Source organism: Phoenix dactylifera, chromosome 5 (genome assembly GCF_051530095.1).
Source record: "Phoenix dactylifera cultivar Ajwa chromosome 5, Ajwa_hap1_PhDact_Kaust_v1.1, whole genome shotgun sequence".
In the NCBI taxonomy this organism is placed as follows: domain Eukaryota; kingdom Viridiplantae; phylum Streptophyta; class Magnoliopsida; order Arecales; family Arecaceae; genus Phoenix; species Phoenix dactylifera.
The window spans coordinates 27137991-27158825 of record NC_143194.1 but is presented as its reverse complement, the minus strand read 5'-3'; the positions used below and the strand labels follow the sequence as shown (position 1 = coordinate 27158825).

At 37.0% G+C, this 20835-nt stretch overlaps 1 protein-coding gene across 3 annotated transcripts; it reads right to left on the bottom strand.

The window, feature by feature from the left end:
- Nucleotides 1-1675: 1675 nt before the first annotated feature.
- LOC103697717 (protein PHYTOCHROME-DEPENDENT LATE-FLOWERING-like) lies at nucleotides 1676-16486 on the bottom strand. Of its 3 annotated transcripts, XM_026800951.4 has the most exons (12): nucleotides 16167-16486; nucleotides 12483-12561; nucleotides 12331-12395; nucleotides 12167-12244; nucleotides 10260-10340; nucleotides 7341-7502; nucleotides 7160-7255; nucleotides 5731-7052; nucleotides 5316-5539; nucleotides 5098-5243; nucleotides 4972-5010; nucleotides 1676-4506 (listed from the first exon to the last, which is right to left on the bottom strand). In XM_026800951.4, the coding sequence occupies exons 1-12, from the start codon at nucleotides 16311-16313 to the stop codon at nucleotides 3187-3189; spliced, it is 3759 nt and encodes a 1252-aa protein (XP_026656752.4). In that variant the 5' UTR covers nucleotides 16314-16486; the 3' UTR covers nucleotides 1676-3186. The 3 variants fall into 3 exon arrangements, with proteins under 3 accessions (XP_026656752.4, XP_088578225.2, XP_089786939.1); XM_088722099.2 differs by lacking the exons at nucleotides 12483-12561; nucleotides 16167-16486 and adding an exon at nucleotides 9627-10038 and having other exon boundaries at nucleotides 10260-10642; nucleotides 12331-12387; XM_089930813.1 differs by lacking the exons at nucleotides 12483-12561; nucleotides 16167-16486 and having other exon boundaries at nucleotides 1677-4506; nucleotides 10260-10642; nucleotides 12331-12387.
- Between the last annotated feature and the right edge of the window lie 4349 nt (nucleotides 16487-20835).

Here is a 20835-nt window from a genome sequence, read left to right as displayed (position 1 = left end):
CTCTTATAGTTAAGGGTATGCATTTAGTGTCACGAGTGACAAAAGTTACATTGAAATTGTAGAAGAATTCAAATTCTGATTCGATCGAAGAGAAGAAAGTAATTCCTTCAATCTATGTAGTAGCTATATAATAAATTTCTTGACTTTAATGGGTGGATTCCTTGCTGAAATAGGGCCTTAACTCACAAAACATTCTTAACTCCAATAATTAACATAGTGTAAGGACGACGAAGGTGCAATCTTCTTGGAGGGACCTGAGGAATCACAAGTATACTCGGGCAAGAAGGTATACCGGTGATGTAGGCACGCAATTGCCTCTATTTTGCTCATGGCCTAGTTTATTTTTTAATTGGGATATAGACTCTTGAGAACTGAGATTAGGAGGTGGATTTCTACTATTATTTCGGTGCACAATGAGGAGGTGGAGTAATTTAGTGAATATGGTAATTGATGGTCTAGATGCTCCCTGTTAAATTGAACGGTTGTTGTTGCTTTGACAGAATTATTGTTGGGCGAGTTCAGGAGTTTGGATGATATAGAAGAATGATGTTTGATTTAGGGGATGAGATGATAGGAACATCTAAGGGTTAGAATGGCGTCTACACAGAAATATTCGTGCTTTTATAGTATTTAAGATAAGATCATCTCTTATCAACGTATATCCTGCCTAGCACAAGTAAGTAGCTTGTACAATCTGAGTTCTCTATTACACAATTGTTTCTAAAGCTTTGAGTTGAAACAAAATCTCATGAGACAACGACTGTTTTGAAAGAAAAAAAAAAATCATACTTTGATAGATAAAGATCAGGTAGAAAAACACTAACTTGAAATAATGACAGTGTAGTTGTTTCCAAGCACGAATCAAAATAATGAAATAATTTTCTTCTTCTTTTTTTGGTTGGAAAAGGAGTTTTTATTTTTTTTGTGGTGGTACTTTTCTCTTATTTTGCTGTCTTGTTTAGTTTTATAGTTTTGTCAACCTTATGGTTTGATTATTATGGATATTTGTAGTGAAAATAATACTTTGGATGTTTGTGGATTTGGTGGAGTTTGGATGTTTATGGTTTTTAATAATCCAGCTATTACAATTCTTGGTGTTATCCCATTTTATTCATGGTGTTGGCCACATAGACATTATAATATAGATAATATCCAAGAGAACTGGTATATCTAAATTTTTCACATTTATTCAAGTTAAACTTTGTTAAATGTGCTACATGTTGCATGCTGAATGGCTTTGTCTTGTATGCAGTTTGAGTGTAACAAAATAGGTCAATCTAAATTGAGGTGACGAGGGATTGATTATTTTGTTTGTAAAGACATGGAGACTTCTTGAACCTATATGTTTTGAATTGTTTAATATTCTTCTATTATTCATTAGTGCATAACAAGCTTGGGACTACAAAAACAATTTTTTTTACATTTAGGACGTGTGAATGAACAACAAAAAAAATATAAGTGTTCTGTAGATACCGTCCAGAGGTAGGAATCACTAAAAATACAATTTGTAACAAAATGATGGAACCATATAAGAATCAGTATATTTGCTTATATTCTTGATTCATGAAAATTGCAAATACATAAAAAATTTATTTGAGATATGTTAAAAGTATTTTTGGTATTATATAGCTGGTAATCTTCGATTGCCATATCATACCAAACAGGTTATCTATCGCTACTCGAGGATTTTTAATTACTAAAACATGGCTTACCAAATATATTGATTTTAGATCACTAAGGATTATATCATCTCAAGATTAGGATTATTGATGATCTTAGATCACTGTGGTGACCCAAATGGAGTCACCAAACGCCCACAAATGGAAAAGCATAGGTCTGGCTAGAAAAACCCCAAACATCAAAACCTGTGGGAAACCATGCGACAAGGACATCGCTAGGTAGTTGAAAGGTCCAAAGAAACTCGATGGCCATGGGTCAAAAAAGAAAGGTTTTAGCAGAAGGGCAAACCCATCCCTTGACATTGTAGTCCTCAAACCCATGAGGAGCAGGGGCATAAACTCAACAAGTCTCCAACAGCAGAAAACTTACCAAAGAATATACTACACATTGGATCAAGACGCAGACTTAATCTTATCAACGAGTAGTAGCACATTACGTGCGATCTTTTGAATCTTAATGGTCAAAAAATAGCTTTCCGACAAAGTTCAAAACAGATTTTTCAGAAAGCTCTAAAATAAAGCTTCTTTCAAAAAGCTATTTTTAGTTTCTTGATAAATCTAAAATAGCTTTTCAAAATTTTTATCAAACACTCTTTTTTGTCTAAAAATATTTTTGGAGGGACGGAGAGTACTTTTTGATCCTTTAAAAACTCTTCCAAACGGGGCCTTAATCTTGATGGCTGTCCCGTTGCAACAGTAGTATCCAGTGCCCGCGCCAAGCAACTGAGGCACACTCAGCGGATCCTGGGGTAAACAGGTGTAGTGTTGGAAACTGGGGTCGCAACGGAAGCGCAGCCACCTAATTGATTTTTAAGTGCGACAGAAGCCTCCCATTGGCATCAGTTTATTGATGAGCTGCTATACCAAAGACATTTCTTTAAAAGCCTGCGCCCCCCGCCCACGCGCGCGCACAAAAAAAAAGAGGCACAGCCGACATGCACACGTTGCTGCTACCCCACATAAGCATGCCGCGACTTTCGACCACTTAACGTGCAGGCCCCACATAAGCATGCATAAGCTGGTAACACATGCACGTCGAAATCACTGACAATTACGAGCGCATCAGCTGCACCTCCAGGATACTCACCTAAAAAAAAAAGGAAAGAAACAAGAGGCATAAGCCAGAAGTTTAGCGAGACCAGAAAAAAAAAACAGGTTCATCTCTTTGTCCCACCATCAGGCATCACTGGTTCAATTGATCATATATTGCGCATGATGTTTATTCCAAACAACATAAACATAGTATAAATATCCAGATTTCAAGGTAACTGTTTTAGCCAAAAAGAGATCTTGGTTACCAACTGAGAAGCAGAATGAACTTCACAATACAGTCTTTTTGATGCAACTGTGAACAGAAAGAACTTTGAGCAGCCACATAAAAAACCAGAGCTCCTCTCCAATTTCTGCATTTAAGCTGTTGCAGACCCCCCGACCCCCCTGCTCTACTTTCTTTCTTGAAATGAAAAGGAAAAGAAGAAAGAAAAGAAAGGTAGAAAAAGAAAGCCCTTCACTGCCCTCTCATAAAACTTTTGCCATGATAATTTCCTTTCTGAGGACCCTGTAACATAGGTGAGTTCACGACGCTACCACCAGAAGCGCCTGTCTGGGAGCTCACCTGTGGGCTTCCAGCATTAGCAATACCAGTATTGACCTGCTGGCTAGCCGACCCTGAGCTCAACTGTTTTGGACTCATTAATGATATCTGTGATTCGTGCTGCTGGGGAGAGCCTAGTTGGTGTTGCTGCAGCTGTCGTATTGACTGATTCACAGTCAGCAAATCATGCTGACAGGCTAGTTGTTGCTGCAGCTGCTGCAATGGCAGTTGCAGATTTCCCCTTGGATGCATATTCTGCTGACGCTGTTGGTCATAGTTGTTGGTGCTCAGGTTCAAGGATTGCTTGTTAGGAAAGATAGTAGGCTGTGTATCTCGGTACTGGAATTGATCGGTACAGCTTCTTCCCAGTATCTGATCCAGCAAAGATCCATCTCCTGTCATCCCAAAAATCCCATGAGTCGAACTCCCTGCAGGCATACTACCACTCACCACCCCCATTCCCTGACTGCCTGCCTGTCTCAGCTTTGCTAGCACAGCTGCAGAGGTTTCAGAAGTTCCTCTTTGGAGGAATTGCGTACCGGAGTGACTCAACCCAGGTACCTGAATAAGGTGATCATTGTTGCGACAGACATTCAACCCAGATTCGCATTCCCCCATGCCTACGATATTGTTGGTGGCTCCAAGGATAGTCATCTTATTCTGTAAGATTGCTTGTTGCTCATAATTCTGCCATTTACTCTGCTGCAAGCGAAGAAGGTTTAGATGGGGAATGCTGTTGGGTGTTGCATTGCCCATCTGCATATTTGTGTTGGGATGGGGAATGCTGTTGGGTGTGGCATTGCCCACCTGCATATTTGTGTTGGGATGGGCAATGCTGTTGGGTGTTGCATTGCCCACATGCATATTTGTGTTAACCAGTGGGTTGTTCCAAACAAAAGGCAGGGGACTCTGAAACTGAGGGTGTTGTTGCTGCACGGAATTAAGATGAGAAACAATATCCAACTGCTGTTGCCTGGTCAAATTCAAAGAGGAGGTAGGTGCCCTTGAAGGCATTTGAATATTCTGAGGTGGAAACTGGCATAAGTTCAAGGCTGAGATGCTGTCACCAAATGGGGAAATTGGCTTCAATGACTGGCTCGTAACAGGTGTTGTGCAAGGATACAGAGTAACTCCACGGGAATCAGTATGTACAGAATCAATAGAAAGGCCACGAGTGCAGGATAACAATGGCTGGAGTTGATCATCCACGACTTTGTAGCCCTCGCGTTCCATCTGCATGTGTATCAGACAGGTGCATGGGAAAAATTTTAAACTGTTTGATCATAAATCAAGCTAGTGCTCACATCAAGTCCGCCAACTCTACTTGGTTGCTATAAAGAATGCTTGTACGAATATTGTAGCTTGTTCGCCATGCATATGACATGATCACCCCATTCAAGGGTATAGACCCTTAAAATAACTACAGATTATTCAGGATAGATTATCATCCATTGGAACATTTTATAAACAATGTTATTTTTGTCCTTAAGAATTGCTCAGACCAAATCAAAGATCAGGATATCAAAAGGATCTCCAGATTATGGCCCTTGCAGAAGATAGATGACACAATTATAATGCAAATTGTCATGCAGACTACAACATGGCAACATTAAAAAGTCGCATACTACTGAACTCAAATTTCATAGGCACATTTTGACATTTTACATAATTAGAAGAGGAAGTTGAAGGCAAACATACCAGTGAAGCGAACTGAGCAGCAAATAGGTCCGCATGATGCTGCAAAGCACATTATCGTGCGGGTGAGAAAAGACTGCAAGCGACAGTTACTTGCACAGATGTTATTTCAGTCAAAAAAATACTCACAGGATTGTGGAGAAGAGCAGTATGGAAGTGTTGTTCTTTGTCTCCAAAGACAACTTCTGCTCTGACCTCATGCATGTCAAGCTCCTCAGATTCAGTAAGGATTAATTTGCACCGAGATTCATCAACCAAGAAGGGGATACCATTTCCTGTGGAGAATAAACATAAATATCAGAAAGTCAGGATTAGCGAATAATTAGCAAGATTCAATAACGACTTACCTCTAAAGAAAAATCTCACACGCACAAATGTAATCTTTCGGGTCTTGTGAGCATTCCTGCTTCCACCAATTAAGTACTTTGACATGCACAAGTTCTCTGTGAGAGGCCCACATTCTTCAGTATCCTCCCGCATTACAAGTCTGGCTGGTGGCAAAGAGCATTCAGATAATGATTTTGTTGTTGGAAACTCTTCAATTTTGTTTCTTTTGCTGTTGAGTCCATGCCTAAAAATAGGTTTGACAGAATATTAGTGCTATAGAATTGATGAGAAATTGAGAACATATAAAAATATCAGCACGCACGTGATTCTGATATTGAAACTTTTCATAACTGGTTCTGAAGCTGATATCAAATCTTCCCAACTGAAACAAAAAAAGAAAAACTAATACAAATAACGATTTTTCTTAAGTCACACCTTTGGCTCACCACCTCAATCTTTGAGAACCTCTCTAAGGCGCTAGGATCAACATCAGTTCCTGAAGGAGGCAATAATCCAATCCCAACTGAAGAACTGTTTGATCCGAATGAAACATTTGATTCACCAACATGTGCTAGAGATCCTATTTCACTCATGCTCTGAGATGTAACCTTATTAAGAGCTTTAGATTTCTTCCTTTTAGGTAAAGTCAACTGACTCTCCTGTATCAAAGAACTGCTAGAAGCAGAATTTGCAGAAAGAGTTCCAATTGAAGCAGCAGGCACTGATGCAACTTTATCCTTGGATAATCCAACAACAGTAACATTTGGCGATGTGCTGCAACTTGACAATATTCTTTGTCTATCTCCTAGTTTGGACACGTGAGAATCTGAACCCCGAGCTGAACCTTGGGGGCCTTGCGAGGGTTTCCTTTTCCGAGAAGCTCTCTCCTTCTTCGGATACTTTTCAACAGACTGTCCAGCACCAATTTCCTGCATCTGGAGAGGCAGAGCTCTTACACATGATGGAGTTTGCTGCTCACTTGAAATCTCACTTCTGATATCCTGTGCATGGCCTTCTCTGTCCTTCTCTATCTCTATTCTGCATAAAATTTCTGTCTCACCAGGCTCTTCTTTAACAATATGTTGTACATGCTCTTGGTATATGTAAGAGGGCATTTGGGCTTCCAGATTTCCAGTTCTTTCAATGGATGCTTCACTCCTCTGCTGTTGGGAAGAATTTTGGTCATGAAATCTGAGATGCTGCATATTTTGAGCTTCCTGATGTTTTTGTGCCAGAGTAGTATTCCGTTGTGGTTCTTGTTCAAGCAGAGTGTCCCTTTGACTGGTAATTATCTGTGAAGAAACCAGGTCTGGTGGCTCTTGTTTTGGCCTTTTGCCATTAGTTTTGGAGGTTGGTTGTATTTTAGATCTAGTCCTCTTTCCAAGAAGATTAATAGGATTCTTCAAACCAAGCCAAGAGTCTCTGAGATTTTGATCAGGTGCTGATGCAAAAACCACATTACTGGAAACAGATAAAGGACAACTGACTACTAAATTATAGTTTGGTTGGAATGCCAATGGTAAAGAGGGCACTGTAACATCTTTCATGCTGTCAACCTGTTGCACATGTGGCATGCTTCTTGAGATGGCACACTGAGAATGATGTGCAGAATCATTTTTGAAGGAAAAACTTGTTTGGGACTTCAAACTCTCAGCATATCCATTGCTTGACATGTCTAAATTAGTAGATTTATGGTTAACTTCTAGCATGTCATGTTGCTTGCTCATCAGCTTTTGTTTATATATCCCTAAATCAACCTACACATGGCAACAAAAGTTGGTGAAACAAATTGTTGGTGAAAATATCATGCTGCTTGAAACTAGGTAATAGGAGATGAAAGTGGAACTTATGTAAACATTCACACCTGTTTTGGAACTGTTCTACAAAGCCTGTCTAGGGATGGATCTGGGCCCAAATAAAGCATCGGTTGCAAGGCCTTCACAATCTGAGACTCCGCTTGCTGAAACACAAATACATACTAACAATGTACTGAAGTTGAAATAACCAAGAAGCACCAAGAAAACAGAATAATCATTTAGACTGACCAATAGATCATTGTAAGTCCATGAGTCATCAGAAATTGACGGCATGTCTTTGACAACATTCTCCATGCCCATCCGTAAGCACACTTTCTGAACTCTGGGAAACTCATCTCCAGAAGAATCACTGTTTCTAAATTTTGACATACAAGATCGATAATCCCGCACCTGTTTAAAAATATATTCATTCTGGTCACCATATAACTTAGCACCGATCACCATATAATATAATCTTCTACAGTCTCACTCAAACAAGAGTTCTAATAAAATGAAAGTCAGAAAGATCATCAGTTCATATAATAACAGCTTGAACACAAGTGCTGCTATGTAACAAATGTACCCTCTTTCCCTACATATGATGGCCGCTTTGGAAATAAAATATTACTAAGTTGCAACATCTCTATTTGCTCAGTCAAATAATGATATGTCCCTAGAAGCAAATGAATGAACATGAGCAAACAAATAATATGTTGCATTGCAAAGTCTCAAAAATTATGGAATTTGATATTGTTTTGCGGTCCCTTGTTTAGAAAGTAGTTCTAACCATGGAAAAACTGCTTGAGATAATCAAAATGCATAAAAAGGAATCCAAAGCAACAAGAAACAAAGAAAAGAAAATTTTGATTAAGAATGAAAAAAGACAGAGAGGGACAGAAAAATAAGAGATTATGCAAAGCTGTATTTCATCGTTATGCAACTTGGGACTTTCAGTAATCAGGGTGAAAAGCAAACAGGTGGTGAATGACCAAACTGCCATGCATAAATCATAGACTACTCAATCACCAAGTTACACTGACTATGGCCCATAAGCATGGAGAAACTAGAACAGGTACAGCTACAGATCAAACAGTGAAATATTACATCATAGACACTCCTCTTATGCTAAAGCCTAGATATCATAGCATCAAAGCTTAAAATAACATTTAACAAGCTGGCATCTTTCCAAATTTATAACATATTGGCAAATTGTTCTATCATAAGGATTTTGTTATCTCATTCATATTTAAGTTAATAGTTTTAATCTCAAACCTTCACTGCAAACAACAAATGGACTTGCTTATCAAATAATATAATTACACATAATTACAAGTGATCATCAATCACATCTCAATTAATACTTTACATAACTCAGTCTAGATCATGCTAATCGAGCAGGTTTTGTGACTCAAATGTTGACTCACCAACATAGCAACACTCAAGTGTCTTATTTGATCACATGGTACCTTGATCTCATAGATGGAGTTGGGCACATAACTGAGTCAATAAAAATCACTGCATTGTTAACATTTTTATATGAAATGAGCATGACTAATCAAGAACACCAAGTCTTAAACCATATAGGCATGTTTTGATTAAATTAGTACACTAAATCATATCTTATAAACAAAAGCAAGATGCCAACTCATTATTTGAGATCTTATGGAGCAACTGAAATCAATTTAAGGAATATCACCTACTATGATGAGTTTAATTATCTCCTTTTCACACTCCCTTCATTTTAGCCATATCATGTTCTGCCTTAAGAACTTTGCAGCCCTTGTTGCATGTGTCTAAATAAACCAATCATTACAAACTATTTGACACCCATGCTATGCACACCTTCAGCATATATCCTATCATTATCATCCAAAACACTATCAATCAAACAGTTCTTATCACAAAATTAAAATTTGTATGAATTCAATGTTGACAATATAACTATAAGTCATTCGTGAAGGCTATTGCCTGCTTTTACATCACAACAGAGGCCATTGCTTGCTTTCAAGACCAAACATGGATCACAAAGATAAAAAGCATGCTAAAAATGGCTAGATTAGGATCCATAAGTGCCTCTTAAAACGACGTAATGTGCTCAATTGACAGCTCTAGTTAGATGGAGTTTTATAGACTTCAAATTTAGTTGTAGGGGAACATTGTGCCTCATGCTGATTTGATGTTTTATCAATTCAAGATTTTTATCATCACATTTTCATGAAATAACTATTATATGATAAAGGAAATGAGAGCAAACTCTGGCATCTCACAAAGTAGTACATTATTTTATCTAAAGTTGAACACAACTGGTAACAATAAGCAATTGTCTTTTATGTAATTGGCTCTTTGTTATCAACTTTAAGTAGTCTGAAAAGGCTGCGACTGATCCATGTTCTTCAATACTAGTACATTCATTTTGCCTTTATTTGTCAGCATTAAACATATATACCATATTTAAGTGATAATAAGATATCCATATTACTCAACCTATATAAAAGAACATGAAATCGGGCAAAAAATGGGGAAAATGTACTCAACTATTAAAGTGCATGTTGAGTAATATCTAAAGCATCCATGGTTTTCCCAGATATAACAGTGCACTCCCTTACAATGGCCAATATCTCTCGAGTAATGTCCTGATATTACCAAGATAAAAAGGGGAAAAGAGAAAAAGAGAAAACGAGAAAAAGATAAAAAGATAAAATAAAAATAAACACTTGGGGTAAAGAAACAGTTGAATAATGTTCATCATGATCAAGTAAAACATAAAATTACAGGATATTCATATGTCAATTCAATTTCACAAAATTTGAAGAGGTATGTAACAAGTAAGTACATAATCACCACAATGAATTTACAACTAAGAAAAAAAATACAGGAAATTTCACTAGAATAAGCAGTCTTCAACAGGAAGTCAGGAACAACCTTCTCCTTTTAAATAATATAGGACCTGACAAATTTCAAAAACAGAATTAACCATAATCTCCTAATATTAAAAATCAATTAATTTCAAGTTTCGACTTGACCAGCACTTTTCTAAATTATAAATATGGAGCTTTCCAGAACACACACACAAACACAAAGAAAAAGAAGATATAGAGATCTAAATCAAAGAATGCTATATGGAAAATAACAGTTAGCCTCCTCTATGAGCATTTATTGCTACTTCACCTCACAAATAAGAGTTCCATTGAAGTACTTGCAAGGTAGGTCATCTATGATGTCGCTCGGCAACCATCCATATTCAATTGCCTGTACAAAAGGAGGGGGGGATAGAGAGAGAGAAAGAGAGAGAGTTTAGTAGCAAATTGATGGCATAAGTAGGTAGCATCAAAAAAATAAATTTACATACTTAGTTTCCACCTATCCAACAAAATATAATAAGTGAAAAGGTCAAATAATAAGCACAAAATGTAAGCATGCAAGAATACTTACTACATACATACCAGACTCATGGTTTTAAAAACTTGTTTAGAATATTACCATTCAGGCATAAGTTCTTTTGATTTGCCAGACTAGAACAGGGCATAAAAACAGGTAATGATCCATTTCCCCTGTTGTCATTACAATACTTGTATTTCATTCAGTAATCCAAGAGAAACTACAATGCTTCATGGTATTGATATTCTACTAATTAGAACATGTTAACAGGTTAGTTAAAATCCAGAATTCCATATGTATGTGCCAAAGGATCAAAGATTTATTGATAGCATGCCTCTTTCTCGATAGCATCGCAAAATCTTGTGGGCACAGATATCAACTATTTGCCACTTATTGACCTTTAAAATATGGAATTCATGAAACCAAAGAGGCAGGATATTTTGATACCTTTGAATTATAAATCAGTTGCGATGCTATCGAGAAAGAGTCCTACAGTGAGTAAAGAGGTTGCATGAATAAATTTTAAGCCAATGTGTTAGGCCTACAAAGCATGTACACGGAAGAGTCCTAAGCGTGCATGTAGGTCTAGCATGCCTCGTTTTCAATAGCATCGCAAAATCTCATGGGCACGGATATCAACTATTTGCCTCTTATTGATCTTTAAGAAATGAAATTCATGAAACCAAAGAGGTAGCATATTTTGATACCTTTGGATCATAAATCAGTCGCGACATTAGTTTTGATGAATAGATCCAAACAAAATAGTTAGATTATGGAGAAGTGCATAGGCAGAAATTAGATAGAAAACAATCTTTTGGGAAAATTTTATTACAGTTCTATTATTTGCATAATCACAGGAAATTATTTCATAAGAAACTAGCTATTACCAATCTACCACAACATACTGCATTCAACCATAATTGCTTAGAAGTACAGACTACAAACATGAAGTAACACCAAGCAAAAGATTCTACAACACTATCTCACTAGACGTATTGAAAATGCAATGCCAATGCCGTGCATTTGATTTTCCAAATATGTGAATGACAGTGATCTAAGACACATCATGAGATTTTTTCCAATCATATGTTTTAGGGAAAAGTTAGTGCCAAGAGTATCAAGAAGCTTTGAGACCGGTGTTTGCAATGGCAAGATGGCATCCCAAGAAACAAGCTATGGCATATGGAACCACGAGAGAAGGGACGTTGCAAGCAACGGGGTTGAGTCATGAGAAACCTAGCTATCGAACAGCAAGAAGTTGATCTAGGGTAAAATAAGAAGGAACGAATTACGAGCATTTTTTTTCCTTTGGTGTATCTTGTTCTTCAAGATGGTGTCTTGCAATGTGAGACAGTTAGTACTTTACAGAACACAATTATGCAAGGCAGTCATCTTTGACTTTTACTTGGTACTTATCAGAAACTACTATGAGAAAAGACAATGAAAAGCTCCAAGTTTCTAGGAGAAAAAGTATAAAGATTCAACTCCAAGACATGTCAACATGTTTCAAAATTTCTTCTGGTCACAACTTCCAGAATATTGTTGCTGCTATCCCTCCTAGCCTTCAATCAAAAACATCTTCTCTAAGAATTTCAAAACTAATGTTATATATGATTGAACAGAAGTCAACGAGTACATATTCTAGAACAAATTACTCATTTGAAGCAGTAAGAACTTATATAAATCAGCATACTTACAGAGAACAAAGTCTTCGATGCCCTATCATAAGGGTGCAGCAACTTTGGAGCATCTTCAAGCAAAGGCAAAAGCATACCCTATGGAAATCCCAATAGCACTAAGTGGCAAATTCTACATACCTGTTACTGAATTGTTATAGTAATCAAAAGTACAGTCAACAAACCTCAGTAGGTCTTCCAACAGAAAATCCATCAGGAAATAAGTTTAGAGAGAAGGATACCTCATGATCTGCATTAGAAGTCAACGCAACTCAAAATAAAAAAAGAAAAGAAAAGAAAAGAAAAGGCACCATTCTATTGAATCAGAATTGGTCACCTGGTCCAACAAGGTTGCTTTCACTATTTGCTGATAAAACAGAACCAGCAAAGCCATCACCTAGACCCGGCAATGCAACCTGCATGATAAGCAGGGAAACATAAAATAAATTATGTTGAAGAAAATTCAATATAAATGGAAAGTGTATCCTTACAAATAAAAATTTCAGCTGAAGATATTAGATAACCATTTCACAATACAGTGAGAGACAGCAAACAATGATATCAACCTAAGAAACAAAACTATCTCAGATAGGAGTTCAACTTGCGGACTAGAAACGTCTCCAACATTAATAGATAAAACCAGGTATCTTCGATGTTAGTCAGATAACCATAAGTACCGAGGAATTGGTTAAAATTTGTTTGCATGATTCCCCTCCAAAGAATTTAAATCAAGTTAATCAGCAGTATCAACCACTGCTGTTCATAAAGGAACAGTCCAGCCAACAACCAAGCAAGCAAGCACAAATGCATGTTATGCACATGCACATGCGCCCGTGCGCACACGCGTGGGCCCATGCACACACACACACACACGGATATGTACACAAATGCATGTCATAAGCATAAAAATGTATTTAGGGTTTCACTAAATGATAAACTAATGAAAAGGACAAGAAAGTCACCACAATAAAGCAGTTGTAATCATTAGTTTAAAATAAATAGTGTGCCCTTCCAACAGACTCAAAATAAACCATTCAAGGATGCCCTATAACTCATTTTTGATACAAATATATGCTTTAAAAAGCATTCTCCATAAAGATGTTTGTGATTACCCTCCATGTGAATCATGCAACCATCTTCAAGTAAGAAAATAAGCTCACGCGATTTCATATAATAGTTAGAGACACATTACCCTCCTCACAGTAGCCAGCTATGGATGGAAGAACCAATCGGCCAAAAGGAATTTACAACTAGCTCACACACACAAACCACCCTCATCAATATGCAAGTACACATGCAAACATGGGTATATATGAGCGTGCCCATATACAAGGGAAAAACACCTTCTACTAGATCATTGACTAAAGGGTTCAAAAACAGTAGCAGTTGGCATATCATGAACTACTTTGATGAATAAAGAACATTTATGTTTCAAACAAGATAATAAAAAAGAAAAATCTGAAATAAGTAACAAATTAAAACACAAAATTGCACATTGCTGGAAATAAAACCAGTATGTACTTTACTGAGTAAATTTAGATAAAGATCAAAGAAGAAAATATTTTTTTCTTAAAAGAGTACCAACTTCTTACATGACAATCTTTTTTTTTTAGTTCGATGATGCATTTGTATAATGATGAAAGGACATAACAGTCATCATAAACAGCTTGAGCAGCTCTCCTATTTCCATAGTTTCCTCTGAAAATGAGTAACAAATTAGAAGACAAAATTGCCCATTGTTGGAAATGAAACCAGTGCACTTTACCAAGTAAGTTTAGATAAATATTAAAGAAGAAATCATTCTTTCTTAAAAAAGTACCAACTTTTTACATGACAAACATTTTTTTTTTAATTCAGTCATGCACTTGTACAATAGGACATAAATATCATCATAACTGAAAAGGCTTGAGCAGCTCTCCTATTTCTGTAGTTATCTTCTTCACTCTTCCCTTTCTTTCCTGCAACTGGATGAATACCGGTTCACAAGGAAAGTAATTGATGCCAGTATAAACCAACTAGTGTTGATACTATGCATGCATTCTGTCTAGAACAGAACTAATATAGCATACAATCTTTACAAGTCATACTTGGGAGGACATATTCTTAACAATGTACCCCACCCCTAGTCCTTATATTTGTCATCATAATCCAAATATGCTGTGTCTATTGATAATAAATGACGACATTTGGATTTTACCCATTTATCTAATCCTTTAGGTTCGCATCAAAACTCAAATTTGTTGTCATTTAGGAGTCCCATAACCCAAGTGGTAAGGGTTGGAGCAAATGCAAGTCCACAGATTGACACTGAGCTAAGAACAAAATATTTGCCTCACAGTTACTAAACCCAGGCAACTACTGTTACCTTAATGCAAAAAAAAAGCCAGTTGCTTAGGCTGAAGCATTTGGACTCTCAACGTAGCACGCATGAAACAGAGTCTGTAAAGCCAATATCGCCCTCTTTCTATATTTGAGATGATGTCATTTTTCTGTTATTATTTCTAAGGTTTTGTTGTTATTGACATTTAATTTTTTGTTTCTGTTGGTATGCTATGTGCATTCAATGGATCTTAAACTTGTATTAGGCATCAATCCATGGTAGAAAATATGGTTTGCTTATATATTTTACTCTTTCTATATGGAAACTGAAACTACTAATGTGAGTGAAGAAGTCTTAAGAATTAAAAAGGAATGACTACATTAAAAGAATAGTATAGGTTTAAAAAAATATTGGATAGATAATATTATAAGCAGAGCACAATATCTGGCAATAAACTTGCAGACTCTATACACCAAAAAAGTGTAAAGCTGTTGATCTAACATAAACTACCCTGGCCAAATACACATGTTTGAGAGAATATTAATAAAAAATCCATCTCTCCGTGCCAAGATTTAGAAAGTATCTAATTTTCAGATTCTTTTTACTGAAAATAGAAGCAAAAGATAGCTCTTTTTGATTTTCTAACAGTTATTTGTTTCACAAACTTGTGAATGTAAAAAACATAGCACTTATTCTCCTGATCCCATCAAACCAAAGAGGAAGAGGATCTTTCAGGTTTTTGTATAGCAAACGAGAACAGGCTTGTTTACAGGGTAAATTGTATATACTTCCAACACAAACCAGACCTTATTTTTAAACTAAGGCCCATCAACAGTTGACGACCGCAGCAACTTTTATACCGTTAATTCCCCTTAAAATTACACATTGACCCATATTAAATAATATCGCCAGTAAGTTGTGGAACAATCACTGACAGTCTCGATATTAGCTTCCACAATTCCAACATCTTGAGATCTAAAAGTGAATCCTTATATGAAAGTGTCCAAACAATTACATAATTTTTACATCATTCTAAGCATGGCTCAAAAACACACTGTTCCGATTTCTGAGCTCGGGTTAAGTCCATATCTCTGCTTGCTGCATGCAACTCCCTTGGCTGGGTGATGGGACGTCCATGTTGGACCAAGATAAGTTTGGGATCGTTTAACTCAGTCCACTACAGAATGGTAACGAATGCTCCCCTCACCTGAGCCCGGCCCATCTAAAGCCCCTAGAGACTTTTAAGGGCGCCTAGATTTTCAATAACAGCAACAGTAACAAAAAAAAACAAAAAGAAGAAGAAGAAGGAGAACAAAAAAAAATCGACAACAACCGATATGTCCAGCAAAACAGAGTAAAAAATCAGAACTTTGGTCACTACCAGCCCTGGTATTTCAAGAAAACAAACACGGCAAAGCACATACCGCAAAACAAAAGCCACATCATGATCCGGAAACCACGCTATTAAAAGGAAAAACACTAAAATAATAAGTGCAAGACCGCTCCTGCACTAAGATATCATCACCAAACCCTAAATCCCAGTCAAAACACCGAAGAAACCGCCACGCAAATCCTAAACGAGATCAAAACCCCAGATCAAACCAAGAAACCAAATCCCTACAACTCAGACACAGAAAAACAGAGACCATACGACAGAAGGCTCAAGAAAAGCGGAAACCCTAGAAGAAAGCCCGAGCTCACCTCGCGATCGGTCAGCTTGGGATCGGGTGCGTCGCCGGAGGTGTCGGGATCCGCATCCTTCTCTCCGGCGCCGGCTGGGGAATCCGGAGGGGGGAGCTTGGGGCGGTAGCGGGTTCCGACCTTGGAGACCTTGAAGGAGACGCCCATGGCGGCCTCGCCCTCGGCCGCTTCCCTTCTCGGAAGCGGCGGCGAGCGCTAGGGTTTCGGCGTGGGGAGAGATTAGAAGTGGAGAGAGCTCTCGGGGTTTAGAAGAGGGGGAGAGAGGGCCGGACAAAAGGAGGGAGAGGGAGCGCTGCGGACGCTTGGTTTGAATGCATGCACAATAGGCCGGGGGTAACGATAAATGTTGAGACGGGGGGGGACGTGGGGGGCCTTGTTTATGGATCCGATTCCGGTCACCTCCAGTGAGCGTTATCTGAACGGAACGGACGTATGAATCACTGTCGGCCGGTCGGGGGTGGCGGATGAAATACTGAAATGGGACATGGGAAGATGATTTTGCGGTGACCGACTCACCGGGAGGGGAATGGAACAGGATGATTACAGGGGTATTTTTGAGTATTAGGGAATTTAATCCTTTTCGGGGGCTTTAGTTTTGTCTTGTTGTTGACGGACAGAGTTGTGGTGGCTAAATTTTTAGCTGCCACGTATCCGTGTATGTGCTTATGCCATGTAAGTGTCGGCATCAGTCCGTAGCCGGAAAGGGCTTGTGGTGGGATATGGCTGCAATTGACAAAAAACAAAAAAAAATGTACTAGAATGAAAGTGGAAAGTGGAGGTTAAGTTAATTGGGATAACTTTGTAAAAAGTATTATGAGATAAAAATAAAAAATTATTTTTATTTTCTCCTGGAGCAACATCGTTTGAGTCAATTGTGATGGATGGAAAACAATAGCATTGATTGTATAAAGGCATTTACGTTGCATGTTTTGTTTCTTGTTTGACATTGGTTGCAAATAATTGTTTATTAGTGCAATTTTAATAAAGGAGATTATCAAATAGCATCATTATAAATTAGGGATGACAGCCGGACAGTTTTTTTTTAGATAGCCGACCCATCCCAACCTCTAAGGGCTCGTTTGGTTCGCAGGAAAAGGAGGGGGAAAGTATGGTCAACGGGAAAGTAATGAAATGCCTCTTGTTTGGTTGGAGTTTTCAAAGGAGAGAGATGGGAAAGTTGTATTCCCATGGGAATATGATTCCCACATTTCATGGGAAAGTCTTTCCCATGAGAAACATGGGAAAGTTACTTTCCCATGAGGTGGGAATCACTCCTTTTTTATTTTTTTCCAAAAAGACCCTTTAACATTAAAGAAGCATTAAAGAGGCATTAAAGAATTAATTTTTATTAAGGGCATAATAGGAATTATACATAACTTTCCTAGGAAAGTGGATGGTCAACCAAACATAAGCACTTTGGAAATTTATCACTTTTCCATGGTTAACCAAACATGCCAAAAATACTTTCCTAGGTATCCTCTTCCTAGGAATATGATTCCCAGGAATCATATTCCTAGGAGGGAAAATACTTTCCGCGAACCAAACGAGCCCTAATAGGATCCATTTAGCAAAGTCCTATAGAATTTAGGAACGGATTTGGAATTTGAAATTAGAACTCTTTAGGATTTGGAACAGATTTGGAACTTACTCCTCGGATCTTTGCTACCCAAACCCTATTATGTATAATATATATATAATATATTATAAAACTTTATAAAAGCATATATGTTGTGAGGGAACTTGAACCCTAAATCTCAAAGGCATCTAATTTTTACCTTTACCACCAAGCTATAAAACTTATTTGTATTTAGATTATTCATAAAATTATTTATACTCATGTTTAGTTGATATTATTCCTTCATATATATTTTTTGTAATTATAGGTCCCTTTTTTTTTGGTAATTTCGGATCGGGTATTCGACTCGACCCGAATAACTCAATCAGAATAAATATTAATCAAGCGGGTTCAAGTACCTTATGGGTTCATCATTTTTTGATAAGACAGATTTGAGATTTTTAGATAAATTTTTAATAGGATTTAGAATGGATCCATGCAGTAGAATTTTAAATGGATTCAAGTACGAATGTACAATTTTACAGGCACCCTACCCATTGCCATTCTTACTAAAAATTTTAACACTCAAGCCTTTGTTTAATTTTTATTTTATTTTTTTCATATGAATGATTAGCATTTTATACTTATGTTCATAATAAAGTTTATAATTTGCTCGTAGTGAGATCTATTTTGTGCACATATTTTTTCCTATCTTGTGCATAGATCAAACCAAAAATGACCATCAAATTCAAGGAATGCATAATAATTTCGAGCAACAATAATTAAATATAAAATAGCAGTCAATTTAAAGTACAAATCTTAATTTCTCATGTCAGTTTTTTTCTTTTTTTTCCCTTCTGCTGTGAATGATTTGCAATGTCTACATGAAACTCGCTAATGAGGGATGTTTATATAAGTCAAGGATAAAACAAGGACGTGCAGTCATATCCCCTTTAACCATATTCGAATACAAACAATTAAAACGGCGCTTACAAGCTTGCGACCCAAAAATATTAAACTAATTTGAGGACAGCATAGGGACCTATAGGTAATTCTCCTTTATCATATTTTTCATAGAAATTGCAAAACAAAATTAAGGCTCAAATCATAGGACTTCTCAAGCTATCAATGTCCCAATTAGAGGTTTGCCAACATTTGCAGTCTTCTACACTTGCTATCCGGTAGCATTTTAGTAGTTTTACAGCAAACAACAAAGGAGCCCATAGCATATTCTGCAAAAAATCTGTATAAAACTCCACGGCCAGATACTTATGTAATTTAGATAATCGCAGGGGCTTAAAGATAATAACCTTTTCATATAATCTGTGGAGATTTCAAATCACTTGCAGTCCATGCATGAAACAGGCTCTTATGAAAGTTTTCTTCTTTAACTATCTACTAGAACTGTAGAAGGGATAGAAATGGGCTAGGCCAAGGTCAGGTCCAGGTCAACCCAACCTGACCCAATTATTAGTTAGACCAGATTTTAGCCGGGATATGTTGTCCCGAAACCCAGTTGGTTAGAAAAGGTCATATTCAGGCCTAACCGGGCCAACCTGACCTAATCTGGTCTTATTTTGGCTTTGATCTAATTCCAATCAAAATAAATACTACAATATATAACTAATAAATAAATGACTTGTGCACATTCTTTGTGTGTATATACATATTCTGTATATGTTATACATATTATATGCAAATGCAAGCATTGAAAAAAGAAGAGCTATATACAAATGCATGGGCTAGACCAAAGTTGGGTTGGCTTGAGGTTGACCTAGACCAGTATCGAATTTGATTTCGATCTTAAAATCGTCACCTAACCCGACTCAAAATGCCTAACACTATAACCCGACCCTTCTTTTCTAGCTAGCCTAACCCTTTTACACCCCTAGACAATGATGTTCCCACATCTACCATCCCATATTCCTTCTCTACTTACTCCTTTGCTTTTTCTGTGTTTTCTTTTAAGATGGCAATCTTGCTCATTCCAACTACAGATGGATTTTCTCTTCCCTTCTCAATTCTTTACTTTTTTTGCATCCATTTTAGAATTTGGATGAAGATGGCTTAGGTGCAATAATAAGATCGCCAAGGCTATAGAATGATTTTGAGACCACCATACATAAGAAATCAAGAAATTAAATCTGAAAATAATTATTTGATTGGAGAAATTATATTTTTAATTATATGTATGTGTGTGTGTGTTCCATCTAATGACTTTATAATGATTCTAAGGTACTACATGGGAACACAAAAATGTCAAAAAAAAAAAGGATGCAAATACGACTACTACTAAAAGGCAAGAGAGACTAGTTAACTATAAGAGCTCGTTTGGTTCGCAGGAAAAGAATAAAGAAAAATGTGGTCAACGGAAAAGTAAAAAGATGCATCTTGTTTGGTTAGAGTTTTTAAATGAGAGAGACGGACAAGTTGTATTTCCGTGGAAATATGATTCCTACGTTTTATGGGAAAGTCTTTTATATGAGAAACATGGAAAAGTTACTTTTCCGTAAGTCGGAAATCGAAACATTTTTATTTTTTCTCAAAAAGATCCTTCAGCATCAAATCAAGGATCCTTATTTGATCCAAAGCATTAAAAACCTAATTTTTATTAAGAAAATAATAGGAATTACACAAAACTTTTTTAGGAAAGTGGATGGTCAACCAAACATAAGCACTCTGAAAATCTGTTACTTTTTTCATGGTCAACCAAACATACCAAAATTACTTTTCCAAGTATCCTCTTTCCAGAAATCTATTTTCTAGAAATCATATTCCTATGAGGAAAAATGCTTCCCGCAAACCAAACGAATCCTAAATGACCACTGAAAAGGTAACTTTATTTAGAAGTCCCTACTTGGTAAATAACTTATTTCTAGGTACAGCACCCATATTTACACGCATTTTGATCTCTAGGGTTGGACGCCTCCCCTCCCCGCTGACAACGGAAAGCTTGCCTCTCGCACATCCTCCCTCCTCATTCCTCAGCCACCTCCATGATACTCTTTTCTCACAACCCACATACTTTTCTCCTCTGTGTTCTCTTTCGATATTGCTAATATGATTTTCTCCTTTTAATTCATTTTTCTCATCTTAAAATTTGTTTCCTCCTCT